This window comes from Macrotis lagotis, chromosome 4 (genome assembly GCF_037893015.1).
Source record: "Macrotis lagotis isolate mMagLag1 chromosome 4, bilby.v1.9.chrom.fasta, whole genome shotgun sequence".
Lineage (NCBI taxonomy): Eukaryota > Metazoa > Chordata > Mammalia > Peramelemorphia > Peramelidae > Macrotis > Macrotis lagotis.
This window is the reverse complement of record NC_133661.1, coordinates 204,784,913-204,812,534: the sequence shown is the minus strand read 5'-3', so window position 1 is coordinate 204,812,534 and position 27,622 is coordinate 204,784,913. Positions and strand designations below refer to the sequence as shown.

General features: G+C 47.6%; 5 protein-coding genes across 7 annotated transcripts; 3 read left to right on the top strand and 2 right to left on the bottom strand.

Moving 5' to 3' along the window:
* The first annotated feature begins 107 nt into the window (after window positions 1-107).
* MFAP1 (microfibril associated protein 1) lies at window positions 108-8,638 on the top strand. The gene is made up of 9 exons (XM_074235281.1): window positions 108-311; window positions 2,595-2,814; window positions 3,380-3,509; window positions 3,598-3,785; window positions 4,452-4,560; window positions 4,676-4,836; window positions 5,812-5,971; window positions 7,903-7,992; window positions 8,082-8,638. The coding sequence occupies exons 1-9, from the start codon at window positions 233-235 to the stop codon at window positions 8,262-8,264; spliced, it is 1,320 nt and encodes a 439-aa protein (XP_074091382.1). The 5' UTR covers window positions 108-232; the 3' UTR covers window positions 8,265-8,638.
* Window positions 8,639-9,509: 871 nt separating this feature from the next.
* Window positions 9,510-11,426, bottom strand: HYPK (huntingtin interacting protein K). The gene is made up of 4 exons (XM_074235282.1): window positions 10,846-11,426; window positions 10,667-10,722; window positions 10,031-10,082; window positions 9,510-9,668 (listed from the first exon to the last, which is right to left on the bottom strand). Exons 1-4 carry the CDS (start codon window positions 11,005-11,007, stop codon window positions 9,573-9,575), a joined length of 366 nt encoding a protein of 121 aa, XP_074091383.1. The 5' UTR covers window positions 11,008-11,426; the 3' UTR covers window positions 9,510-9,572.
* SERINC4 (serine incorporator 4) lies at window positions 11,081-16,411 on the top strand. 2 transcript variants are annotated; one of them, XM_074235279.1, is made up of 12 exons: window positions 11,081-11,501; window positions 11,740-11,910; window positions 12,145-12,323; window positions 12,642-12,721; window positions 12,820-12,913; window positions 13,226-13,437; window positions 13,702-13,794; window positions 13,915-14,041; window positions 14,436-14,508; window positions 14,655-14,703; window positions 14,800-14,932; window positions 15,101-16,411. In XM_074235279.1, the coding sequence occupies exons 1-12, from the start codon at window positions 11,436-11,438 to the stop codon at window positions 15,297-15,299; spliced, it is 1,476 nt and encodes a 491-aa protein (XP_074091380.1). In that variant the 5' UTR covers window positions 11,081-11,435; the 3' UTR covers window positions 15,300-16,411. The 2 variants fall into 2 exon arrangements, with proteins under 2 accessions (XP_074091380.1, XP_074091381.1); XM_074235280.1 differs by lacking the exon at window positions 11,740-11,910.
* Window positions 16,412-16,431: 20 nt separating this feature from the next.
* SERF2 (small EDRK-rich factor 2) lies at window positions 16,432-17,483 on the bottom strand. The gene is made up of 3 exons (XM_074235283.1): window positions 17,377-17,483; window positions 16,977-17,085; window positions 16,432-16,583 (listed from the first exon to the last, which is right to left on the bottom strand). The coding sequence occupies exons 1-3, from the start codon at window positions 17,381-17,383 to the stop codon at window positions 16,520-16,522; spliced, it is 180 nt and encodes a 59-aa protein (XP_074091384.1). The 5' UTR covers window positions 17,384-17,483; the 3' UTR covers window positions 16,432-16,519.
* A 6,061-nt stretch (window positions 17,484-23,544) lies between these two features.
* Window positions 23,545-26,717, top strand: ELL3 (elongation factor for RNA polymerase II 3). Of its 2 annotated transcripts, none has more exons than XM_074235269.1 (11): window positions 23,545-23,894; window positions 23,989-24,024; window positions 24,425-24,537; window positions 24,632-24,821; window positions 24,935-25,017; window positions 25,147-25,222; window positions 25,692-25,857; window positions 25,941-25,983; window positions 26,106-26,277; window positions 26,454-26,498; window positions 26,578-26,717. In XM_074235269.1, exons 1-11 carry the CDS (start codon window positions 23,763-23,765, stop codon window positions 26,683-26,685), a joined length of 1,164 nt encoding a protein of 387 aa, XP_074091370.1. In that variant the 5' UTR covers window positions 23,545-23,762; the 3' UTR covers window positions 26,686-26,717. The 2 variants fall into 2 exon arrangements, with proteins under 2 accessions (XP_074091370.1, XP_074091369.1); XM_074235268.1 differs by having other exon boundaries at window positions 25,923-25,983.
* Window positions 26,718-27,622: the final 905 nt, after the last annotated feature.

Genomic DNA, 27,622 nt, shown 5'->3' with positions numbered 1-27,622 from the left:
TGACCCGGCGCCTGCGCACTAACCGTCCTGGGAACTCGCCTCCCTTCCGGGCTCCTAAAGTCATCCGCGATCCCACAATCCACCAGCCGGAGCTTCGCTGTGCACTTCCGTTTCCTCTCCTCGCTATTTCCGGAAGAGCTCCGGGGAGGTCGTTTCCGTTGTCTGTGTTGACTGTTCAGCTTCCTAAGGTTCTGGGAGTGCAGCTCTCCCCGCCGCCGCCGCTCTTGCCATCATGTCGGTCCCAAGCGCCCTCATGAAGCAGCCCCCCATTCACTCCACGGCTGGGGCCGTCCCAGTTCGCAATGAGAAAGGTAAGGGGCTGGACCCGGTCCTCCGAGTTCTCCGACAGGCAGCGACAGCTCGCTTGCCCAGCCGCCCAGCCCTCAGATTCTAGTTTTCCTGCAACTTCCCGGACCCCATTTACTCCCGAGGCCCATTTCTCCCAAACCGTCCTCGACGCCGCCTCGCAAAGCCTGTGGGACTTGCTCACACCCCGCCTTCTTTGTCCCCTCATCCTGTAAACCATCGTGGGTTGTCCAGGTCTGCTTATAAAAGGGCCCGTGCAATGCAATTCGCCCCTATAAAGGAGGGGGTCCTCCCACTCTAGAAGCTTACAGCCTTTCTGGGGTGGGGGCGAGCAGAGAAATTCATCCATAAATACAGTCCAAGATAATTGCTAGAACAAGAGGGAGGATGATTTGAGTAATGAAGAATGGGCTGCGGTGATGTAGCCAATAAATAAAGAAACATTTATTAGGTCCTATCTATGTGTCAAACACTCGGCTTAGCAATGGGGAAACAAAAAGAGAACAAAGTCAGCCTCTGCGCTCAGGGAGCTTGCGATCTAATGGGAAAAACAACATGCAGACAAAAAAATACAAAACAAGTTATAAACAGGATAAATAGGAAATAATAATTAATAATTAGGCCCTGGAATTAAGAGGATTGGGAAAGACTTCCTGTAAAAGGTAGGATTTTCGTTGGTACTTAAAAGAAGCCAGATAGGGGCGGCTAGGTGGCGAAGTGGATAAAGCACCGGCCCTGGAGTCAGGAGTACCTGGGTTCAAATCCGGTCTCAGACACTTAATAATTACCTAGCTGTGTGGCCTTGGGCAAGCCACTTAACCCCATTTGCTTTGCAAAAACATAAAAAAAAAAAAGAAGCCAGGTAGGTCAAGAGTGAGGAAGGGAATATTTCATATAAGAGATATTTCATGTAGCTTTTGCAACGGTATGGAAGGGGGGAAGGCGAGGGGGAATGAGGGAACCTCCATTCTCATCGGAAGTCAGAGGAAACAGCATACACAATAGGGTATAGACATCTAGAAGAAAAAGGAGAGGTGAACAGGGGGAGGAAAGGGGGGGATGTGGATGATAGAGGAGAGGGCAGATCATAGGAGAGGATAAGAAATAACACATTTTCTTTTTTACTTTTTGCAAGGTGCTGGGATTGAGTGGTCTGCCTGGGCCCCCAGGGCTGTTGCTCTGTCCACTGCACCACAGCACATTTTTGAAGAGGGACAGAGTGAAAGGAGAGAGAGAAAATATAATAGATGTAGTGAGGAGGAATGGATGGAGGGGATTACAATCAGCAACAGCAACTGTGGGAAAATATGGAAGTAACTACTATGATGGACTTAACAATAAAGAAAGTGATCCAACCAAGACAGCCGATGGTATCAGAACCCAGACTGAAACACATTTTTTTTTCTCTTTTACGTTATTTCTCATGCAGTTTTATTGGGTGGGGGGTATTATGTTTACTCTTAAACAACAATATTTTAGTGATGTGTAAATAAAGATAACTAAAAGGAAGAGTAGAGAAGGGACAGCATTCCAGGCATGGGGACATACTAAAAGAAAACACCCAGAACTTAGAGAGGAAGTGCTTTGTTCATGGAACAACTAGAAGATCAGTCACAAAATCAGAGTACTTTTTGTGAGGAAGGTGTAAGTAAACTGGAAAGGATGAGGTAGGAGGGGGCTTGCTTATGATGGACTTTAAACAACAACACATTTTGCATTTTGATTCTGGAGGCAATAAGAAGCAGTTGGAGTTTGAGTAGAGAAATGGGTGGCATGATCAAACCTCCACTTTAGGAAATTCACATGAGTGACTGAAGGGAGGACACATTATCAAGGGAAAGATCTCAGGCAGGCAGGAACCCCCCCCAAAAGCAAGTCATTGCAGGAATCCAAGTGGGAGGAAGTGATGGTGTCAGAGGAGAGAAAGGGACCATATTCAAGAGATGATGAAAAGCTGAAAGTAATACAGGCCTTAGCACCAACTTGGGAATGGGGGTGGGGGGTGGGAGGAATGAGAGATAGTGAAGAGTCCAGGTTGCTGGCTTGAAAGCCAGGGAAAATGGTATTACATTATTATTACATATTAATGGGGGAGGGGCTGATACATAGAAGATACAAGATTTAGGGGGCGGAAATAAGAGTTCCATTTTGGACTTAAATTGAGTTTAAACTACTGAACATGTTGTGGTTGTGATGTCAGTTAATCAGTAAGTCATGAAAGGCTTAGAGGAATTGAACAGGTGTTTACAGAGTCTTTTGGAACCTAATGAGTTACCTTCTTCATCCAGGGGAGATTTCGATGGAGAAAGTCAAGGTGAAACGTTATGTATCTGGGAAGAGACCAGACTATGCACCTATGGAGTCCTCAGATGAGGAGGATGAAGAATTTCAGTTCATCAAGAAAGCCAAGGAGCAAGAAGCAGAACCTGAAGAACAGGAAGAGGATTCACCTAGTGATCCCCGACTTCGGCGTTTGCAGAATCGCATTAATGAAGATGTTGAAGAAAGGTAATGGCCAGAGCTGTGTTTTTCTGTATCAGAACCCCTTAGAGGGTGTTATGATCTAGAAAAAAATCAGGAAAAACATATATATTCTACTCTGGAACCCTAATTGACTCATTAAGAGACTAGAAGGCATTGATTGAATAAAGAAAAGTCTATTTAACAGAAATGCTAAAGAATAAAGAGAACTCATCATGATGTTTTACTTATCTTAAAAGTTCTTGTTTTTGGAGGATAATTACTTTGTGTTTAGATTAGGACCAAAGAGAGAATCCCACATAATAAAAAAATCTGTCAGCAACAATCTTTATGTATGCTAGAATATTGCCCATCCAGTGCATTTTGAGACCCCAAAGCTTATGCATCCAAAACACTTAAACCTTAGACAATCTGCCAGATAGCATTCCTCATCATGATTTTCCTATACTAATGAAACCACAGATCTGGTTTAAAATCAAGATGACCCAATTTAAGTACAGAATGGGTGGTGAAATACAAATATGTGCCCCCATTTTAAAACGTTGCTGGCATTCACACATTGTGGATTAGAAGATGTGACACTCTTTTGCAGGTTGGCCCGGCATCGGAAAATAGTAGAACCTGAAGTGGTGGGAGAAAGTGATTCTGAAGTAGAAGGAGATGCAAGGCGAATGGAACGGGAGGACAGTAGTGAGGAAGAAGAGGAAGAAATTGATGATGAGGTAAAGGAATGGCATGGTCAGGCAAGTGGAAGCCATTGTGAGCAGGTGAAAGTCATGTTAATGACCACTCTATGTTTGGCCCTGAAAGGAAATTGAGTGGCGGCGTGGCATGATGCGTCAGCGAGCACAGGAGAGAAAAAATGAAGAAATGGAAGTCATGGAAGTGGAGGATGAAGGGCATTCTGGTGAAGAATCAGAATCAGAGTCCGAGTATGAAGAATATACAGACAGTGAAGATGAAATGGAACCCCGCCTCAAGCCAGTGTTCATTCGAAAGTAAGTACACATGGGTGGCTAGGTGCCACAGTGGATAGAGCACTGGCCTTGGAGTGAGGAGTACCTGAGTTCAAATCTGGCCTCAGACACTTAATAATTACCTAGCCCTGTGGCCTTGGGCAAGCCACTTAACCCCATTGCCTTGCAAAAAATAAAAGAAAAAAGAAAGTACACAAAACTATCCAGGTTTAGACACAGGAGACAAAAGACTAATAGTCTATCCCAGACCCTTTGAAGCCCAGTGCTCTGACTTAGAGGAACCTCAAGTGGAAATATAGAAAGAAAACACCAGGATGGATGAGGAAAGTGTTCAAGTGCCTGAACCTGTAGTCATCTTACTTTCAGCTTTGAGAATTTGGAGAAGAGTTGTAGTTGTCCAAAGTTTCTTAGCATTTAGTGGGCAAAAATTGGGTAGAAAACTCAAGAATCCTAATTCATGATTTCTACTGTCTGAAGACCAACAGTTTACTAATTGCTTGAACTAAGCATTTAACACCCTGAGATTAATGGAACATGCTCCTCTTAAAGGCCACAGTGAGTGCATGGCTTTCAGCAAAGAATTGGACCCTCAAATTGCTTAGCTTTGATAGGATGAAGTCTGATTCAGAAAAGCTACATGCTGATACACAGGAATTTCAGGATACTAATAGTCTTCTTGCTATATAGGAAGGACCGAGTAACAGTTCAAGAGCGTGAGGCAGAAGCACTGAAGCAGAAGGAGTTGGAGCAGGAGGCAAAACGTCTGGCTGAGGAGAGGCGCAAGTATACACTCAAGGTGCAACACAGGGCCTTTAAGAAGCAGTAGGTGGAGGACTAAACAATTGGGGTTATCCCATGAGGATTACCTCATCAACTGTAAACTGTGAACTGAATGTTTTTTTCCTATCTAGATTGTGGAAGAGGAAACAAAGAAGGAACTAGAGGAAAACAAACGTTCCCTGGCTGCCCTTGATGCACTAAATACAGATGATGAGAATGATGAGGAGGAATATGAGGCATGGAAAGTTCGTGAGCTAAAAAGAATCAAACGTGATAGAGAGGATCGAGAAGCGTGAGTAACAGAATGGGCTGCCATTTTGGTGTTGAGTACATAACAGGTGTGAAGCTCATGGCCTTAGTGTCTGCAACTAGGGGAGGAATGTTAGAATAGATGGGCAAATTACTGAATGAGGACATTAAGCATGGAGTATTGTCCCTATGTCTACAACTCATTCTAAAATAAGGGGTCCTAAACTTTTTCTGTGTCATGGACTGCAGTCTAGGAATCCTGTGGATCCCTTCTCAGAAAAGTGTCATATGTAAAATAAGAGTAGAATTACAAGGTAAACCAACCATATTGAAATAGTTATTAAAAAACATTTTAAAAACCAAACTAACCAGTCCCACATTAATAATTGTTCTAGAGCAATGATTTCCAAACAAGGGGGTGCTTTTTAGCCAAAAAAAAAATCATTTTCTCTTCTCCCAAAGTAATTGTAGCATTAGTTTCCTTTGATGAAAAAAATATGGGGGGATTAATACAAATTTAGTAATGTTTTTTAAAAATGTCTTTAATCATATACATTTGGAAAATATTGGGATTAACAGATGGATGGACAGATAGATAAAGATGCTTATTATGGATTGTCAAACTCCCTGCTAATAACTCCACAGCCCACCAAGGTCTTATATATATAGATATAGATATATAGTCCAGATTTTGAGAACCATTATTTTAGCAAATCATGGAGTAATGATAAAGTTTAAGGACTGATCCCTAAACTAGGCTTTGTGATATTGCTAACTCCAAATTTATACCATTATTCTAGAGAATGTGTTATAAAGGTAGATTTCCTTACAAAACCCCATGAGCATTTCTTCCCACAATATCCTAATTGTTATGACATGTAAATGTGCTCTAAATCTGGCTTTAGAGCTTGGCTTATCAAAGGCAGAGACTTGCATGGAGGAAAGGAGCTCTTTTATTTTCATATCCTAGAGTTTAAAGTAAATCGGACCAGTATTAATAATGTTCTTCCCTGAACAGGATTGAGAAGGAGAAAGCAGAGATTGAACGCATGCGAAACCTGACAGAAGAGGAAAGACGAGCTGAACTTCGAGCAAATGGCAAAGTTATTACCAACAAAGCTGTTAAGGGCAAATACAAGTTCTTGCAGAAGTACTATCACCGAGGTGCTTTCTTCATGGTAAGAAAGGAGAAGAGGAAGGGAGGAAAGAGGAAGAAAGATCAGGAAAACTCTTTTTTTCCCTGTGATCATAGAAATCATTTGCAGTGTAGTGGAAAGAGCACTTTCTCTGGAATTAAAAGCTTGGTTCAGGGGCGGCTAGGTGGTGTAGTGGATAAAGCACCAGCCCTGGAGTCAGGAGTACCTGGGTTCAAATCCGGTCTCAGACACTTAATTACCTAGCTGTGTGGCCTTGGGCAAGCCACTTAACCACATTTGCCTTGCAAAAATCCTATTAAAAAAAAAAAAGCTTGGTTCAAATCCAGCCTTAGGTTTACCATCTGTACTACCTTGATTAAGTCATTTGACTTTTCTAGTCCTCCATTTCCTCATGTGTAAAATAGGGATGTTAAATTTGATGGCTTCTTAATTAAGTCCCTTCTAGAACTACACTTATGACCCTGCCATTCTTCTTTATGGTCAGTTTTCTTGTACTTAATGAAGGGCATTGATTTTTTAATTTTTAACAGGGAGGCAAGAAGTTGCCTCCAAAATATTTATACTCAGGGGGCAGCTTGGTGGTCCAGGGGATAGAGCACTGACTCTGGAGTCAGGAGGACCTAGAAAAAAGTTCTTATATTCAGTAGAGAACAAAAGGCTTACCATAGAATTGTAGTATCATACTGGGATCCTAAGTACAGAAAGAAAAACTTGCTTTTCCATGGATCTCATATATATGAGTTTTTAATTATATGAGAAAATCAACTGCCCAAAACAATTTTTGAATTAACAGGGATCCATTTTCTTTTATTCTTAACTGCCAGGGAATGATTCTGAGTTTAAATAGAAAGGAATGGATTTTTTTATGGACCAGTACCATTTTCCCATCTGTAAAGGGCAAAATCAGATGAGCAAGTGAGTTCTCATTGTCAAATGATATTTTAGCACTAACCACAAGTGATGAACTTCAGTTACCTTGCTCCCCTTCCCAAAACTTCAGCATTAAGTCTACATCTGTTTTATTGTGTTGACTTTTTGCCATGGTTAGAGTGCAAAAGATCATGGACCATTTCTTGTGTTACATAAAAATGAAAACTGGCTTTTCTCAGCATATTTTCTAGATGAAGGTAGAAAGAATATATGAAAGGCAATTCTTTCAGGTACACATTCTTACCTGCTTCTTGCTTTTGAATCTAGACCAGAAATGACTCACAAAGGGTGAAGCTGCTAGGCTTCAGTGAAAATGCTTGAGGAACAGTTGGGGTTCTTTCACCCTATGAAAACTTAAGTCCTAAGGATATTGAGTGGTTTGAATCATGTCCAATTTATAACCCCATATTGGGATTTTCTTGGTGAAGATAGTGGTAGGCTATTTTCTTTTCCAGTTCATTTTACAAGTGAGGAAACTGAGGCAGATAATTTAAGTGATTTAGCCAGTCACACAGCTAGGTGCATGAGCCCAGATTTGAATTCAAGATGAGTCTTCCTGAAGAGACCTAGCATGCTATCCAGAGCGCTAGCTAGCTAGATCCTGAGGTAGTTGCATATATAACATAACTCAGAATGTCTAATCTGTGGCTCTAACTCAGAGCCTTTAATAAAGGGAAGCTGAAAGAATTGCTAAGAAAGCTTCTAGATTTGTTGAGTACTTGGAACTACCATTAGCTCCTTCACCAAGGTCTTCTTCACTAACTGTATGTACCCCACTGTGATCTTTTCCTTTATATTTAATTTCTGTAGCACTTTCATAATCTGTATCGCCTGCTTGTATTACTCATTTAGTTTCTGTCATGTTACTTTCCAAGCTAATATGTAACCTCTTTAAGTGCCCTCTATGGGCCCCCCCCCATAATAGTGGCATGTTAAAAATGTAAGTCTTTAATGTTTTATTAGAAGAGATTATGTGTGTGTCTGACCACAGACCTGATATACAAGTCTTTTCTTTCTTGCAGGATGAAGATGAAGAAGTATACAAGAGAGATTTCAGTGCTCCCACCCTGGAGGATCATTTCAATAAGACTATTCTCCCCAAAGTTATGCAGGTATGGGAGGCTTAATGTAGTAGAGAGACAACTATATGAAGGATAAGAGTAGAATCTGCATTGATGTTGTTACTTCTCTCTTCCCTCAGGTCAAGAACTTTGGACGATCGGGCAGAACCAAATACACACACCTTGTGGATCAAGATACCACTTCCTTTGATTCAGCTTGGGGTCAAGAGAGTGCCCAAAATACCAAGTTCTTCAAGCAAAAAGCAGCTGGGGTACGAGACGTATTTGAGAGGCCATCTGCCAAGAAGAGGAAAACTACTTAGAATTCAACCACCTATTTCCCTGACTGTGGACATATGGGGAAGTCTGTTTTTGATTTTTTTTCCAAGATTTCTTATGCAGAACTATCTGTCTGGCATCACTGAGCCTAGCACCCTTTTTATGACTCCAAGGGACCCTAAGACAGGGGACTGCAAGAGGAATTTTTAATGCTGAAAAGCAATATGAGCTTAAGCCTGGGCTTCATGACTGGATCCTAGACTTGGTTTCATCACTTCTCAAAGAAATCCTAGGGTTCTAAGTCTCAAGTTGAGACCATGGTTACAAAGAAGTAAAATAGTATCATCTTGTTAAGAGTTGGAAGAAATACTAATAGGGAACTTAAGCTTATTAAAAAAAAAACCTTTTTAACACTTTCCTACTTTGTTTCTCTGGAATTCTGGAATTGAATGTTATTTTCATCTACTATATAGAGCCATAATCTATAATGTAATCTCCCCATGAACTTTATAGTGTAGCTTAAAAAATACTAAATGCAGATATAATGACCCTTAACTTATAAAATAAATTATTTGCTGTGGTTTCTCTGCATTTAGTTTCAGGGAAAGATGTCTTCCACCTTCCAATTTCCCATCTCTGATACTTGTTGGAAACACAGTATTTTACTTTCCTCACTTTAATAAAGTTTCAATTTAACCAAGTATCAATTAGTAATACTCATATCATGTTTTTTTTTTTTTAGGTTTTTGCAAGGCAAATGGGGTTAAGTGGCTTGCCCAAGGCCACACAGCTAGGTAATTATTAAGTGTCTGAGACTGGATTTGAACCCAGGTTCTGACTCCAAGGCCGGTGCTTTATCCACTACACCACCTAGCTGCCCCCCATGTTTTTTAAACCATAAAGCACCCACTTGGGTCTCAGTACAACAATGTTAACCAGAGGTAAATATTAATAGATTTTAGAAATACAGCTTGGGCTGCACTAATATGAGCTGGCTAGTTGGCGTAAATTTAAATGTAACTTTCACTGGTCTAATTTTTATCCCCTTTCCAGAGTGACACAACAGGGGCAGCTAGGTGGTGTGGTGGATGGAGCACTGGCCCTGGAGTCAGGAGGACCTGAGTTCAAATCTGGCCTCAGACACAATTATCTAACTGTGTGATCCTAGGCAAGTTAGCCCAATTGCCTTGCAAAAAATCAAAAACTTAAAAAATAAAAGGTCACAACAATTAGAAACTTCAATAATACCATTATTCCAAATCCCCATCTATCAATGAAACACTACAAAGTAAGGTGAGGAAAAGAAACCTTTATTCCAATAAATAAATCCATTAAATGTGGCCAATCAAAGGTTAATTGGTAAGAGTAATAAGAGCTTCTACTACATTGCCCATGTGTTCCCGCAAGCTCCGTTCTGCTGCCGCCCGTGAGATTTCCATCTCTGACATCTGCAGGAAAAGGGACAGATTACAAAGGGTCTATTCTAGTCCAAAGCAAAAAGGAGAGCTGAACGCTCATTAAGAGACTAGTACTGAGGCAGCTAGGTGGTACAGTAGAGCATGGACCTTGGAGTCAGGAGGGCCTGAGTTCAAATCTAATCTCAAACACTTCTAGCTGTGTGGGCATCACTTTACCCCATTGCCCCTTTACCCCAAAAAACTTTTAGACTTTAGACTTTAAAAAATATTGTGCCCTATTTTCTCATCTCTGGGGAATAGATGTTCCATAGTCCATAATCACTCTGACCCATAAAATTACCAATGTCAATTGCTTTGGAACTCCTGCCAGCCATCTCCAGGGCAATACTTACTATTAGTTCCAGATCTTCTTTCTTTATTGTGACTTTTGCCAGTTCCTTCTCCCTGTAAAATTATTTGCGAACATATTCATTTAGGAAAGATTTATTGAGGACGAGATGCTGGGAACACAGAAAAAATTGAAAAATCTTACAAAGTAGATGGGGTACTGACAACTGTGAAGAGAAGGAAAGGTTTTTTTTTTGCTTAGGAGGGAAGTACCTAAGTTGTCTTGAAGGGAGTTTGGGATTCTAAGAGCAGGAGCAAAGGGAACCCAATTATGGGATGGAACAGAGGAAAATGTAGGGAAGCTGATTGTCACAGCGGGGAAAGCCTGAATTCAAAACAGGCCTCAGAAATTCCCCGGCTGTGTGAACCGGGTCAAGTCACTTAACCTCTGCCTCAGTTCCTTGACCTGTAAAACAGAGTAACACCTAATTCCAGGGGCTGTGGCATAACTATCATCACACTTGCGCCTGCTTGTGTAATTCATACTCCAGCCGCATCTGGTGAAGATAGCCGCAGCTCCCCTGTGCCCTCGGGGCCAGTCCCCTCTTCTGCCACGCTGGGGGAGGACACCGGCATCTGGCAGACCGGCCTCCGCCGAAGGAGCGGGTCGAGGCTGGGCAGCAGGCGGGGTGCTCGCTTACCGCTCCTGCTTGGCCTTCTGCTCCCGGGACCGTCTATCTCCAATCACCGACATGGCCTGGGGAAGCATCACAGGAAGGACAGGGCCGTCAGCCCCGCCGCCGCCTGCCTCCCCGCCGCCTCCCCCAGCCCGGTCCCGAGCCTCGAGGTGCCCCGCACCCTCCGGGCCTCCCCTCCTCACCGTCTCCAGGTTGGAGCTCTGGATCTCCTTCTCTTCTGCGTAGTCCGTCACCCGTTCAAGGTCGGCCGCCCCGCTGTCATGTTTCCGCGGCTTCTCCGGCGGCCGCTCGGGGCCACTCGGCTCGGTTTCCAGCTCCAGCTCGACATCGCCCTCGGTCGCCATCCGTCCCCGCCGCGCCGCTCCCCGCGCCCCGCCTCTTCCGGGCCCGGGGATCAGCCACTTCCGGAGGAGGCCCCTCCCTTTCCGGACGCATCACGGACCCAGCGGCCGCGGCCCTGAGGCCCCCTAGCGGCCACACCCCGTCCTGCGCCGGGCGGGAGGGGCGGGCCGCAGAGGGACTGCCCGGGAGGAGGAGGGGCACCTCGGGCCGCAGCCCCGGGGCCCGGAGCCGGGGGCGCGGGCCCGCCCCAGCCAGGCAGGGCCCCAGGGGCCGAAGCCAAGCCCTAAGCCCATTAGCAGAAGTAATCCCGAGATGCCCGCGGCCCCCCTAATCCGCGGCCCGAGCCGGAGGCCCGAGGCTGGCAGGGCCAGGCCTCCCGCAGGCGCGCAGGCCCGGGGGCGCTGGCCAGACCCCCGACTCCGGGGCGCGGATGGCGGCAGCCGCCGCTCCCACAAGCCCCCCCCGCAGCGCGGCGGCAAGAGCGGCCCGGGAGCAGGTGAGAGGGCCGGGCTGGAGCGCGGCCCCGGCTGTGGGCGCCCCCCCGCTGTGAGCGCGTCCCGGCTGTGAGCGCCGACCCCCGCTGTGAGCGCGCCCGGCCGTGAGCCGCACAAGCCCCCCCAGCTCACTGCAAGGCCCCGCTTGCCAGCCCCCCAGCCCCGCCAGGGCCCGTGGGAGGGGCAGGGTGGGTCCCGGGAGGCGGGCCCCGGTGCCCACCCAGCCCTCGTCCTCCCCAGGCACCGTGCTGCTGCGGCCCTGCCCCCCGCACGAGCCGCTGCCACCCAGCGTGGCGCCCCCTCCAGGGGTCCACCAGCAGCCGGCTGCTCTACACCCTTCTTCACATGGGGGCCTCAGTCACCTGCTGCCTCCTGCTCTCCCGAACAGTCCTGGACACCCTCTGGGGCAAAGTGAGTGCGGTCAACAGACTGGGGGTGGCCTGGGCAACGGAGCTAAAAAAGAGGCTGACAGCAAAGCTGTCATGTGAAGGAACCCGGTCAGAAGGGAAAACCTAGGAGATGTAGCTAAGTGAATAAGGAGGAACTTGAAGCAAGTCTCACAGGGCATGGAGAATACAGTGCCTTTCCATGAATTTCCATTATTCCTATCCGGCCTCCCTTCCAACCCCTACGCCCTGCCCCCAGGTATTGATTCCTTCTGGGCTGTGTACCACTCCCTCTGGGCAGGATGTCTGCCCGATCCCAAGGGGCTCTGGGGCTGTGTACCGAGTGTGTGCTGGCACTGCCACCTTCTACTTGCTGCAAGCTGTGATCCTGATTAATGTCAACTCTTCCACCAGCCCCCGGGCTCGGCTGCACAATGGGTAAGTGGGGAATATTATGTTTTATCTGAGGAAAGGAGGGAATAGAACAGTGGAGAAAAGGCAGAGACAAATTGAATGAACTTCAGGAAAGGCTAAAAACGACCCAAATCAGGGAGTATTGACCACAAGGATAGGAGACAGCAAAGTCCCAGCTCTTATATTCCCATGGTATCTTGTCACCTGACCTCCATTCCTGCAAGGTTATTACTTCCCTTCAAAGCTGTAAGAATCAGCTATTAATATTCCTTCTCTCCTAATAATTTTCATCCCTTCCTGTTCCTTCTGCCCTGAGCCTGTGTTCTCTCTCCTGTGACCCAGCTTCTGGTTCCTGAAGCTACTAGTCCTGCTGGGGCTCTGCACTGCTGCCTTCTATATTCCAGATGAACATATCTTTCCAGGTAACCTTCAGCCCTCATTCTAACCTTGGCTCATCAGCTGGGAGGGGAGTGATGAATTGGAATTGAACTATATTTACTTATCAGAGCTCACCCTGCAGCATGGCACTATGTGGGTATCTGTGGAGGCTTCGCTTTCATCCTGCTGCAGCTGGTGCTTATCACAGCCTTTGCTCACACCTGGAACAAAAACTGGTGAGAGGGACTCTCCCTGGAGACCATCCTTAGGATGCAGAGTCTTGTATACAGATCCTAGATTCAGACAGTAGTGTGATCACTGTACTGGGGGGGGGGGGGAATATCACATGATGTGCTATGAGCTTCTCCCCCCACCCCCCCCAACATTACCTGGGAGAAGGAATGAGGTGGGATTCATTTAGGCAGTTAAAAACCTTAGAGAATTTTGACTAGGAAGTCAAGCTGACCGTACTCTAATGGGAGATGAGGATGGTCCAGGCCACATAGGAACTGCAGAACTGGGATATTTGTGGTTCTCACACCACATAGGCTGACAGGGGCAGCCCAGGACTGGCGCTGGTTTGGAGCAGTGTTGCTGGCCACGCTGGTTTTCTACAGCCTAGCTGCAGTAGGAGCATTCCTTCTATTCTACCACTATACTCATCCTGCTGGCTGCCTGCTCAACAAGATTCTACTCAGCCTGAACCTTTGCTTCTGTGGCATCCTCTCCCTCTTTTCCATCACTCCCTGCATCCGGCTCAGTAAGTATACCCCTGGATCTAACCCTCCTTCCCTACAATTAACAGTTTTTCCTAACAAACCTGCCAAGTTCCAGTCCTCTATCTATTCATGTTTTCTAATCTGGTCTCTCCTTTGGGGACAGATGGGGAAAGAAAGGTCAGGGGGGAGAGGAGCTATTTTGGTGAATGCCTTGCCTTCAAATCTCTGGGACAGTGACCCAATTTGTTTCTGTGGATGAAAACTCCTCTCCTCCCCTAAAAGAACAATCTTTGGTGTCTCTTCAGAACACTGCTCTGGCCCTCTACAAGCCTCCATTATTAGTTGCTATATCATATACTTGACTTTCTCTGCATTGTCTAGCCGGCCCCCAGATAGGGGTAAGTAGAGAACCCAGGGCTCTTCATGCCATTTTCCCCCATTCATTTCTGCTGAAGCCTTACAATTCCCTACTTCCTTTCCCATTTCACTTCTGACTACTTTCTATGTCATCCCCACAGTACTACTTCAGGGACAGAATCATACCATATGTCGACCTAGTGTGAGCAAGGTGGGGGCCCAGACACCAGATACCTCTCTGGTCATTCTGAGTGCTGGCATCATGTATGCCTGTGTGCTTTTTGCCTGGTGAGTAAAGGTGTCAAGAGGTGAAGTTGGGAGAGAGAAAAGAAACAGACCAAAGCTGAACTCAGTGGTCAAGAAAATAAGAGACCTCCCAAAACCAAGGAGCAACTTCTGGGAGAAAGATATTTGGAGTCAGAACCAGGTCATTTTTGTGTCCCCAAGTCAATACCTGAGCATGTATTTACAAAGCCTGTAATCAGCTGAAAGCACATAATGCCCTAGCTTAACACCCATAGAGCTAATTGCCACACTAGATAAGGACTCAGGGATAACTAAAGACACTCCTGATAGGAACCTCTCACCCTCATAATTTGAACCCAGTCCCCACTATTATCTCTAATATAAACCCTTGTATAATACTACTGAATCAGCTAGTTAACCCTCTTCCCTCCCACAGTAATGAGGCTTCCTATCTGGCTGAGGTATTTGGCCCTTTGTGGATGGTCAAGGTTTACAGCTATGAGTTTCAGGTGAGGATGAAATTTCAATACTCTTCTGTGCCAAAGCGGAATTCTTAGCTGGGAACCCCATACATTCCTGCACTTCTGCACCACCTTCACAGCTCATCATCTCCACCTCCTAGCATCCTTTTAAAACTTTACCCATTACCTTATAGAAACCTTCCATTTGCTTCTGCTGTCCAGACAACCTATCACCAGAGGGAGGTGAGTGTGAAATCTGGAAATACAGCAGAACAATGCACTGAAGGGTCAAGGAGCTGGTGCTCAGGAACTTAAACCCTGCCTTCCTTCTCTCTAAAGGGCCCAGTAGCGAGAAAGTTGGCTCAGATACATCACAAATACCTCACCGTCTCTCCTATAGCTACTCTGCTTTCCACTTTGTTTTCTTCCTGGCTTCACTCTACATTATGGTCACTCTCACTAATTGGTTTAGGTAAGAGTTTCTATACCAAAATAAATTTGATCCTTGTCTTCCTAAGAAATGGAAAATTCCTCGAGGATTTGCAGGTTAGGACTTGGGACTAAGCCTAGGGTGATGGAAAGATAATCTATTAAAGAGCCAAAAATCTGCTCCTTCTGAAAAGAGATCTTGGTCCTACAGTTATGAAGGGGCAGAGCTGGAAACCACGTTCATAAACGGCAGCTGGACTACTTTTTGGGTCAAGATCGCTTCATGCTGGACCTGTGTACTGCTCTACTTGGTACTGCTACTGACTCCAATTTGCTGGCCAGCCACTGGACAATCTCAACCCACTCTGCTTAGACGTCGGCACTGCCATCAAATTCGAGTGTCTGCCTAGCTGTAGCCTATCAGCTGTTCTGCCTCTCACAATGCTGAGATCAGGAAAGAGAACATAGTCTATTACAAAACTGGGTTTTTGGGTTTTGTTTTGTTTTTTTTTTAGCTCTATCCTTTGAAGCTAGCAGAATAGTGAAGACTGTGGTTGTGCTGTTTTGGGATCTGATGGACAGGGCTGTGGCTACAACTTGGTCCAGGGAGGGAAGTCTCCAATTCTCTGGGCCAGCAGCTCTTGGCAAAGAACCGATTCCCCAGGGGCAACAGCCAAACAGCTGCTATCCACCCCCACCTAACACTTCTCAGATCTCAGTACTCTAGCTTGGAAGGGAGGAAACTGGTTAGTAATACCAGGGGAGAGAGAAAAAGAGACTAAAAGAGAAACAGAAACAAAGAACATATACAATGTCCTGCTCTGGACAAAGGAAAGTAAAATTAATTCTGGAAATAATGATAATAACCCCTCAAAACAAGCAAATCCCTTAAGAAAACTGTAGGGCTGAGGTATGTGGGTTTGCCAATTTTTCAGCTAGGGTCTGAGGGACAAAAGGATCATCCTCATCCTTAAGGAATGACTGCCACCAGGCAGCCTGAGGAAGAAGACAGGTACAGAAAGCAAACCTAAAAAACTACCACTAGACAATTAACTTGACCCCTCTCTTGCCTCAAGTTGTTTTACAGCTTATTTAGAGGAGAGGAATAAGTGAAAAGTACAAGGAAAACAAAGGAAAAAGGAAATGATCTGAGGCTTATGGGGTTCTCAGAATTCCTAAACACATTTCCTCAATGTGGTGGAGAATAAAGAGAATAAAGGTGGATTCTATCATCTACTTCTTCCCATCATTTATCAAGCTTCAAAACAACACTTCTAAATGTTTCTCCTCCAGTCTGAGAAGGCATCCCTCCCTTCCCACCCCATCATTGGACCCTTTAGTCACACAGGCTTCAGAGGAATTACAAAGCTACTTTTAATACTCTGGGGTAAGCCCCATGGGAATAAAAAACACTGGGAGAGGGTAGCCCCCTCACCCCCAGGAATGCCCTGGAGGAGAGCAAGGCTGCCTGGGGGGAAGGATGCACAGAGGGGACCCACTGCAGACACAGGGCGAAGGGAATGCCATCAGTTCTGGGACCTGTGAGCACTACAGGAGGCGGCGAGAGCGTGATGGGACTGGCTCCGGGCACACGGTCGACGGGCAAGAGACACGGGCATGAGCCATAGAGTTACTTGGGCTCTTCTTTCTTCTCATTGGCCTTTTTCTGCTTCTGTTGCATGATCTCCGAGTCCCTGGAGGTAGAGATGATGGGGCACTGGGGGTACCAGAGGGACAAAAAGGGCAGGATGCAGGGGATAGAGGGCAGAGAGGATGAAATGGCTGTGGGCAAGGGTAAATTCAGCGTGTAGATGAGGCGCCCACAACCTTTTGAGGCTTCGGACCTCAAAAGGCATCTATCTGCTTTTTACAAGGCCGGAGCCTTTCCTGTGCCCCGGAGCGTGCCTGGGCCCTCGAGATGCGGAGTGGGTAGGGAGGCAGGGGGCCGGGGCAGCGCTCCCAGGGCCACTGCCCAGGGGGCTGGCTCGCGGGCGGCGCGCCTCGCCCCGGGCGGCCTCTGCCCTCCCCAACCTCTCGGGCACTGCCGGCTTCGCCCGGCCGTCCACCCTCTCCCCTCCTGGGGCTACCTCTGCTTTCGGGCAGCGGCAGAGAGCCCGTCGTCCCGGCGCTTCCCCTTGCCCGAGTCGCTCTGCTTCTTCATGTTCTTCTGGCGGGCGAGCTCTCGCTGGTTACCGCCTGCGGAAGCGGGGGGCAAGAGGCTCGGAGCCGGCCCCCCGGGGGGCGCGCGGCTGGGGGAGGGGCGCGCACGTGCCAAGGGGCCGCGCGGGGGGAGGGGAGGGCCTGCGTGGCGGGGGGGGGGCGCGCGTCCCGCCGCTGCAGTCCCGGCCCGAGTCCCGGGCCCGGAGGCGGGGGGAGGGGCGGCGGCCCGCACACACGGCGGCCGCGGGGGGGCTTCGGGCGCGGCGGGGAGGCCGAGGCCTCCGGGCGGCGCTGGGGCTCCCGCGGGGAGGGGGCGTCGGGACTCACGGGTCATGGCGACAGCAGCGGCTCCGGCCTGACTCGGTGGCGTCCGCTCTTTCCTCTCCGACGTCCCGGCCCCGCCCCTCCCCCGCCACGTGACGGATTCCTCCAATTCCCCACCGACCCAGACCACCCCCTCGGTCTGCCCTCCAGCGAGGCTTCTTATTGGCCGAGGGGGCCCACGTGGGCTGACGGGCGCCCGGCGGACGCCTGGGCCCGGAGGCGGAGAATCCTCGAGGAAGGGCGGGGCGTACGGGCGGGCGTCCCGATCCGGGCCGTGGGCGGGGCCGCAGGAAGTGGGCTGCGTCACGCGGATGGGGAGCGGCCCAGGCGCTCCCGGAAGGGCGGCCCCTCCCTGGTCCCTTGGCCCGGGAGCAGGCACGTGACCCAAAGGAATGGCCCGGCTTCCGGGGTTAGCGGGAGGCGGAGCGTCCAGTTGGGCGCACGTCGCCAGCCCTGGCAGCGGCCGAGGAGTTGTCACCGTCTGTAAAAATCCAAGAATGCTCCCCCCGACCCCTTACCCAGAGCTCAAGTCAATTCGACAAACATTTATTAATTGTCGCGCTGATCACCGGGGAATACAAAAAAAGTAACAGGCGGTTCCCTGGGCTGTCCCCTGGTGGGGGAGACAACAGGCACACCGAGTTATACAAAATAAGCTTATCTACAGGGTAAATGAGACACGATTAAAAGGGAAAAAATAGGGAATCAAGGTTTAGAGAAGGCTTTCAGGTAGAAGGTGGATTTTTAGTTTAAATCAGACGGTTCTTTACTCTTTCAGAGTCCTCAGGGATCCAAAAGGCTCAAGTTTTAACGTTTAAATACTCCCAAAGGTACACACTGAGAGGTTAGCTCTTAGGAGAAACCACTTGCTTATTTGTAATTTTCAAGGATTCAGACTCATTTCATCAGAACAGTCATTATTTCTATGCTCTGGGAATCCAAGATGACTTCCTCTGACTTTAGTCCTGTTTTTTCAGTTTTAAACCTAAAACCATATTTTTCCTTCCCCTTTTGTCATTCCCTTCCTTTCTTCGATAACAAACTACCAGTTTTTTTGAAGGGGAAAGGGTCTGAACTTATCCGCCCCTTCTAATTAGTACAGTCGTTCGGATGGAAGGAAGGTGCTAGAATACAGGTGAAATGGCTTCTGAGCCCTTAGTGTCTTCTTCATGTTTAAGGCATTCACCCCATTCTTGGACCCTCTGTCTAAATCTTAGACTCCAAAGACCACAGTACCAAGCATCTAGAAAGCTGGAGTGAATCAGCTGTGTGAGGTTCTAAATGAGAGAGGTGAGTTAGGGAAGAATCTAGAATGTGGGGGTAAAATAGACTAGCTTGAAAAGAAAGGGTAATTTTGTGACAGTTCATGTGCAACATTAGTGGCTGTGGCTTGATCTTGATTCTGTCATACCATGTTGTTGGGACAGCCCCTTTATGCTGATTAGAAATCAGTACATCAATATACAGAAAATTTTGTAAAGTAACTGAAGAAAATTAAAACCTCTTTACATAAATCAGTAACTATTTCATTGATGATATGGTAAATATTGGTTGATCTGTTCATCAAGCTGGCAGAAAAATAATGTTTTTTGTTTGCCTGAGTATCAGAAGTAGTAGGGAGAAGGGCAGGAATTTGAACCTTGGACTTCCAACTACATATCTACCATTTGTTCTGTAACAAACAGGGGGCAGGAACTAAAAAAGGGATCTAGGACCTCCCCCTAATGTCAGGAATGGAGAGACTGAGAGACTGGGGTTAGTGATTGAAGGCTTTTGATTTGCAGCCAAAGAAGCCCCAGATCATAGAGCTTGGGGAGTTTGTAGGGAGAGCAACGGTGACATTTTGTATTACAACCACTAGGTGGCACAGAGAATAAAGCTCTGGTTCTGAAGTTGGGCGGATTTCAGTCAGGTTGCATGAGCCTGAGCAACTCACTGTTTGCCTGAGTCTCCTCATATGTAAAGTGAACTAAAAAAGGAAATGGCAAACCACTCCAAAAAGAAAGATCCAAATGGAATCACAAAAGAGTTGGTCACAATTAAAAAACAATAGCAATACTATGTGCAATTTATTATAATTTCTATCCCAGGCTCTGTCAGCATATTATTCCATTTGAAACCCTTGTTCCCCCACTTTTTTTTAAAATCCAGACTTTATAGTTCTCTTTGATTATCATCTTTTAGGTTGTTCCTATCAGTTCAGCTTTACCACTATGTATTATACTTGCCCTTTGAAGGAGCTTTCTAGTATATGTCTTCAAGACACAAAGCCTCAGTAAAGAATATTCTTTAGTTTTTTGTTTTTTGTTTTGTTATTAAGGAACAAACCAAAGATCGTAGAAGGAAAAAAACCATGAATTAGGACAGGAAGGCCCTCAGAAGACAGCATGGGTTAAGGTGTCCCAAGCTGGTCTGCCATAAGAAAAGCACTAAATTTAGATAAGGTGAAAACCTCTGAGCTGAAGGGGATCTAAAGAAATTCTATGTTCTAAACTCCAATATAGTGATTGTAGACAAGGCAATTGGGGAGAAAGAATGAGGGATCTAAGACTTTTCTTTAGAAAATAGGAAAACTGGGGGACAGGAACTAGATCAGGGATCTAGGACCTCCCCCTCATATCAGGAATGGAGAGACTGAGAGGCAGGTGTTAGTAGTGGTTGAAGGCTTATGATTTGCAGCCAAAGAAGCCCCAGCAGCTGCTCTCTGCCTGAGACACATTGTTTCTAAAGTCCTTACTTCTAGTAGTTCCAAACCTCATGTGTCAATTAGGTGAGAAATCTGATAGGGAAATGTATCTTGGGATCTGCCCCTTTGGAGGCAATGGGCAGGCCAAGTGAGCTGATTACAGCAAGAAACCAGCACTGTGCTACTGTATCACCTGTTTAGACAGTGCCAGGTGGATGGCCTGTGGGAGCAAAACAGCCTGCTGCTTTGATACTCTGCTAGCCCCCAGGCAACTCCTAGCCCTGCTTGCCCAATGGTTGCCATGGTGATGTCTCTGGGGTTTTAGCCTTCCCCCACAAACTTTTGCAGAGGGGTGGAGTGAATCTTGAAAAGAAGAGGGAAGATCAGATGAAAGAGAAATAAAGAACTCTAGGGATAAATCTAGAATCAGAAAGTAATCCAAGTGAAGGGAGATGACCAGAGGGAGATAGGGTGTTGTGCCTTGTTAGTGGGTTCCAGCTTCAAAGCGATCCTCAGGGCAGCCAGGGCTGACAGAATATCTCCATTCTCTGACTGCAGCTAAGGATAGAAGAGGATCTTCTTCAGTGTAGAAAATGGCTAAGAAGCCGCTAGGTGGCGTAGTGTATAGAGCACCAACCCTGGAGTGCGGAGGACCTGAGTTCAAATATGACCTCAGACATTTAATAATAATTACCTGTGTGTCACCTTAACCCCATTGACTTGTAAAAACAAAAAGAAAAAAACAAAACAAAACAAAAAAAGAATAAGCCTCAGTGTGAGTTTGCCCCTGGACTGGATGGCTAGAACTACTTAAGGTGCTGAAATACCTTCTGCATCCCTATTCCCCCTTCATCTCTTCACACCAGTCCCCAAGATTGTGTTGTAGCAACCTTCCATTTCTTTGTCCTCCTGATTGGGTTCTCATCCCCCACAAACACATCTTGCCCTTCTTGAACAAAGCTGGACCCTACAAGGGTCCCAGATGAATGTTTCCTCAGAACTTTCTGAGAACCCCAGCTTGTCCAGTTGCTGTACTTCCATGCTCTGTGGAATTGACAGGAGAAATAGGCATAATAGCTAACTCTGGCAAATTCTCCCAAAGGTTGTCTCTAAATCTTGTCCCTAAGAGCCCCTCCCCCCAGCTCTCTCCATCTCTCCCACTGTCTTCTGCATCCTGCTCCCCAGCCTGTCCACTGCTAACTAAAGCAGCACAGAACTTGGCAACTGGGTGAACTTCATTGTTTTTTTTTAACCCTTTCCTCTGGTTCTCATTAAGACCAGGTTGGGAGCCAAGAAACTGGAGAGTACACTGGTAGCAGAACAGAGTCTGTCCTAGAGTTCCTTTCTGCTTGCCTCCCTCTCCCAACCCATTGCAAGTGACACTCCTGCCACAGCTGGACCAGGTTCAAGCTCTGGTCTGTGGACAGTGTCCGGGACTGGAAGTGTCTTCAGTCCCTGAACAGTGAACAAACAATGTGATACTTAGCTCTACTCTAACCCAATCTTCCATTTCTGAGCTTTGAAAACTTCTTAATCCCTGACCTTCCTTCAGCCAATCCCTTGGGTTTCCTTGCTCAGTAAACATTTACTGTGTCCTTCCCTATCCTGGTGAAAGTCGTCTCACCTGCTTTGGGGACTGTAAGCATACATTTGTGAAAAGGAAAGCAACCTTCTCTAAGCAATGATAGGACTCCCAGCTCCAAGGTCAGTGAAGAAGACAGGAGACCCATAAGAAAAAGAGAAGAGGGTGAAGTGAGCAGTAAGATCCTAGAGCAAGGTTACAACTAAGAATTTTTCCACCTCGGATGAATAAAAGGAAGGAATATTTGAAATGAAGCCTCTCCTATTAATACTTGAGTGCCATGAAAGAAAACCAGTTTTTATCAAATTGACTTTCCTTGGAAAGAAGTGCCCTGAAAGAAACACAGAATCAGAAATTTAGACTTGAAAGAGACCTTGGTCCAGTTACCTCATGGTATAGAAATTAAATTTCCCAGAAGTGGAGTCTGCATAGTACAGTGGGAAGTTCATTTGCCTTGGAGCCAGAGAATGAAGAGTCATGAAATTTGGGCAAGCCAGATAACTTTCCTCGGTCTGTTTCTCATCTGTAAAGTGAGATTTGGACTAAAGAGCCTCAGAGACCTTAGATCTATGATTTGATTAAATGTCCTATAGAAGCCTACTCTATGAGCAATAGAACTGGAATTTGAATCTAAGTCTTCTAATAAAAATGACTAAATAGGGCATTTTGATAGCCAAGTGCTTTACAAGGATCTCATTTGATTCTCACCACCAGCCTGGGAGAGAAGAGTTATCATTATTCCTATTTTATACTTGAAGACACTCAAGGCAACATGCTTAGTGATTTGTTCAGGATCATACAGATAGTAGTATCTCAGGAAAAATTCAAGGTCAGCTCTTCCCGACTTCAGTGCCAACCCTTTATCTCCTGTACCACCAGACAGAGGGCTAGGCAGCATCGGAGGCCTGATTTGACATTTTGTAGCCTGCCTCCCTCCCTCTATCTGCACAAGCTGTCCCTTACGTGTATGGGATGTGCTCATCTCCACTATCCTTCCCTCGGGAGGCTTTCCTCAATCCCACCCATTTCCTTGGAGCTCTGGGTCTGCGTACACGTTATGGACCCTTCCTAGAGCAATACAGCTCGAGGGCCTGGACGTTTCTTCTCGCCACATCCCGGAGCCCGACTCGGTGGAGCATAGTAAACTTTTGTTGAATCGGGTTGGAGATTTTCTAGAGGGTGGGGCAGGAAGAGCCAAGTAGGTGGAAAGACGGGCTTGAAGACACTTGTCAGGAGGCGTCGGAAGCGGGAGGCGAGACGGCTGGATCGCTGCCCCTTGAACCCACCGCAGGGTCCGTCTGAAGTCTCTCCCGGCCAGGCCCACGGCTGCCTCAGGAGCGCTTCCTCCGGCGAGGAGACTGGGCCGGGCCCCGCCGGCCCGCACCGGGCGGCTCTTGGCGGCTGGCTGGGGCCCCGGGCCGGCGGCCGCTCCGGCCTTCCCGGGAAGCCGGGCTCCTGGACTGCAGGCGGCGGCTCCTCGCCCGCGGGCCGGGCTGGGCCCCCTGGGGCCCGGGCCCCCCGAGCGGCCGGCGGCTCTCCTCCACCCAGGTCCCAGCCCCCTCGAAGCCCGGCGCGCCGGGCCCCTCCCTCTCGGGCCGAAGCGCCCCCGGGGGGCGGACCGAGGGCCCCGGGAGCCTGCCGGCTTGCCGGGGTGCCCGGGGGACTGGGGGCGGGGTGTCGGGAGGGGCGGAGTCGAGCCCGGGCCGGCCCGGGCAGGGGCGCAGGGCTAGGTGGGGCCGGGAGCGGGAGCGGGAGCCGCAGCCGGAGCCGGAGCCGCAGCCGGAGCGGGAGCGGGAGCGGGAGCCGGAGAGGGAGCGGGAGCCGGAGCGGGAGCCGGAGCGGGAGCCGCAGCCGGAGCGGGAGCCGGAGCGGCAGCGGGAGCGGGAGCCGGAGAGGCAGCGGGAGCCGGAGCGGCAGCGGGAGCCGGAGCGGCAGCGGGAGCCGCAGCCGGAGCGGGAGCGTGAGAGGGAGCCAGAGAGGGAGCCGCAGCCGGAGCGGGAGCGGGAGCCGGAGCCGGAGAGGGAGCGACAGCGGGAGCCGGAGCGGGAGCCGGAGCGGCAGCGCGGCGGCGCTCCTCGTGGCCCGGGTCCGGCCGCGGCCCCGCTGCTCCGGCGCCCGGCCATGGCGGGCCCGGCCGAGCCTCTGAGCGGGACGCTGCGGCTCTCCTTCGGTCCTGCCCCTCGGACCAGCCTCCTACTGCTCCGACTCAACGACTCGGCTCTGCGCGCGCTCCACGACTGTCGGCGGACACAGGTGCGAACCTCCCCGACCCGTCCGGCACGGGCTCCCGGCGCCCCCGCGCAGTCTAGCCGCTCGGTTCTCAGCTCTCCTTCCTTGTCTCCCTCAGGCCCAGCCTGTCATCACCTTCCAGGGCAACCGAGGGGTGAGTGAAGGGCCGAGCCTGGGGGCCGGGGGGCGGCGGCTCTGGGGGTGCCACAAGAGACCACAGCGCCTGCCCCTTTCTGGGGCAGTAGCCCAGCTTGAGCCCATATCGAGGTGCAAAGTCTACCTTGGTGTAGACACAAAGGGTGGGTGAGATGTGGGTGGATGGATGTGGGAGGTAGGGAGGGAAAACAGTGTGAGGAAGGACCTTAGAGATAGAAGACTACACCCCCCAAAGGAGTTCAGGTCCAGCTGCATTTTGATATTCCTAACAAGCCCCCAGGGACCCTAGTTACTTGCCAGGGGCCAACTCTGGTAGTCGTCTTAACTTAAGGGTTTTCTCAAGGGACCAATGAGCATTAGGTAGAAAAGAAGACAATTGACTGGCTTTCTTCTTTCAGTACCTGCGACTCCCTGGCCCTGGCTGTTCCTGCCTCTTCTCTTTCATAGTGTCCCTATGTGGAGCTGATGGGCCAAGAGGTGGACTGGACCTCGTGCGCCACCGCTCGGGCAGGTAAATAGTAATACATAGTAAACCAGACTGAGGACTTAAGATGCCAAATCCTTCATATTTATTGTGCTTTGCTCTCTCCTCCACTCTCCTGCAGGTCTGGGCCAGGCCTGCTTCAGTGCCTAGGTCCTCTTCGAGAGAGAATTACTATCTGCTCTGCTGTAGATTCTGTACCAGTATCATCTTCACTTCAGGGACATCAGCAGGGTGAAGGTGGCAGGGAAACAGAGAACCAACAGGGCAGTAGATTGGATACAGGACCTCAACCACAGCTAGAAATAGAAGAGGTGAGGCCAGGGGTTATGGGAAAATTATAACAAACATCTAGAGGCCTAGGAATCAAGGAACTCCAAATGACACTGCTTGCCTCCAGTCTGAACCTGTGTCACCTCCCCACAAGGTGCTGGATCCTCTGGAGAACAATCAAGAGGAACAGCCTATTCCAGGATCCTCAAGAGATCATCCGGCACAGTGGGTACTAAGGTACTAGGGGATAAAGAAAGGGAAAACAGTGTTGACTTTCCTCCTAAATTCCTGCAGCAAGAAACCCAAAAGCATTCTTAAAAATCAAGTTCCAATTCAAACACCCCTTTCCCCTTCCTCAAACTACAGGGACCAGAGCCCCCATTCCACAAAAGGGCCAGCTCAGAGACCCTCTTCTTCCTCCAGTCAGAGGCACTTGAGCATGGTAAGTGATTATTTACAGAATCATATATTTAAAGCTGGAAGAAATCTCAGATCATCTAATTCAACATCCTCATTTTAAAGAAGATTCAGAAATGACTTAGGATTAGACAGTAACTTAAACAGCCAAGAGTTAAAACAAGTCAATTCCAAATTCAGTGCTTTGCCAAATTACCATCTTGAATAACTGACAGTAGCATGTTGCTTACAGAGCACTTTCCTCAATTGATACAAGCACGATCACAATTTTACTCACTGGTCAAATATCCTTTAAATGAACCTGCTTCAGTAAGTAATCCTTTGTTGTTTGGAGAGTGTTATGAACCCCCCCCCACCTTTGGAGTTTTAGATTATAAACATGGAGACCATTCAACTTTCAGAAATCTACTATGTGGCAGAACTAGTTAAGAGGCAGCTATCTACCGAGTCTAAGTCTGTGTTGAAGAGCTATCTCGGTTTTAAACTTCTCTCAGAAGCGACACCCCTCTCCAGACATATCAGAACCAGAGGATAAGAGGCCCAGAGGTCCAAGTTCCCCACAGGAGCTTCTTGGCCAAGATCTACAAGAGGGAGAAGAGTGGGAGAAAGAAGACCACAATGCAAGTCCTGAGCAAGAACACAGCAACTTAGCACAAGCAGGTAATGTTTATGGAGGTGAAGGTTCCTGCAGTATAAAGAAGGGGAATACTACCTTTTCCTTTCAGAGTTTGTTTCTTCACTAGGCCCAGAGTCACTGCTTCCTGAAGAAACACCAGACTACTTCCTGTGAGTCTTATCCTTTTAACACTTATTGTTGAATTCCTTTATTCTCCTGCCCTGACCTTCCTGGGACTAAGGAATGACATTTTAAGGATAGTTGAATGAGGATGATTTTCTGACCTTGGCAGGCAGTATGGAACCATTCATAGTGCTGAACAGTGTCGTGTCTATGAGCAAGATTTTGAAGCAGATTATGCAGAATATCGGGCCCTACATGCACATGTTGGGGCTGTAAGTCGAAGGTTCATGCAATTAGGAATGGAGATCAAGAGAGTACCACGAGGCACTCCTGAACATAAGGTAAAACCTTTTCAAAAAGTTAACCAATAAACTGACTCACTACATCACTATTTGAGGAGAAAAGTGTCTCTAGATTATACAGAACCTTTAAAAAAAAAAAGACTTTTTTTTTACTTCCCTTTCAGAGAAGTTGAGGATCAATTTAGAGCTGTTCATGTTTTTTCTTATTGTTTCAGGTGCTGGAAGATAAGATAGTTCAAGAATACAGAAAATTCAGGAAGGTATGATTAGGGCCAGGGACAGAGAAGAGGGAAAGTGGAAGCAAGGAAGTTATCTAAGACATTAGCCTTTTCTCTGCAGCGGTGTCCCGGATACAAGCAAGAAAGACAACGCTGCGAGTACCTGCACCAGAAGTTGTCACACATCAAAAGCCTCATTTTGGAGTTTGAGAAGAACAGGGACAGCTGAGGCTGCCAGGAGGGCCTCAGGCCTTCTTTCTGGTGAGATGCTGATAAACAGGGTAGGCTATAAAACATGATTTAGGCATTGCAGTCTACTACTGATGATCTCGAAGATGATGGCTATGGAGGGATGGGGAGAGAATCAGCAGGTACTACTACAAATCCTTGAAGGGGTTGGTTCTCATTGTTAGCAGATAATTATATAACCCTCTGCTATTCAGGTCATGCTAGCATAGCGCCAATCCTTTCCAGCTGTGCCCAGGCACAACAGGATTTCATCATCCTTGCCACAACTCTGATAACTTGAGATTAAAACCACCTCGAACATAAGAAACTGAGGAAACAATAGTTAAAAACTAATTTTGTGGAGAGGCTAGGTGGCTCAGTGGACAGAACACTGGTCCTGGAGTCAGCAAGTCACTTAACTCCATTTGCCTTGCAAAAACAAAAACAAAAAAACACTAATTTTGTGATCACCCTAAAATACCATAATGATAGCTACATGAAGTATTTACAAATTCATTTCCCCTCAAATGTACTGAAGGGCAGGGCTTGACTATAGCTCATGTGGAGAGCATGAGGATGTTTCGTGAATTTCTTTACAAACCTGAAAACAAATGATACCATTCTTGTATGGTTTATATAAAATGATCTGCTGTCAAATACTTTGAAGGAGGAACAGGGTGCTTAAAAAGGGAATGTAATAATTTTCATCTACTTAACCCACACAAAGGGAGGTTACTGAAGAAGTCTATTCCCTTTAAGAACTTAATGACTTTCCTCAAACCAGAGGTCCTAGCTATCTTTTTTGAGTGATCTGAAAACTATTCCTGAGGAAGGGATATTTAGGTCTTACCCACAAAAACAGCAAAATAATAAATTTGCATATATCTACAGCAAGTTAAATGCATCATTTAGGTACATCCTTTTTTATACAGCATTAT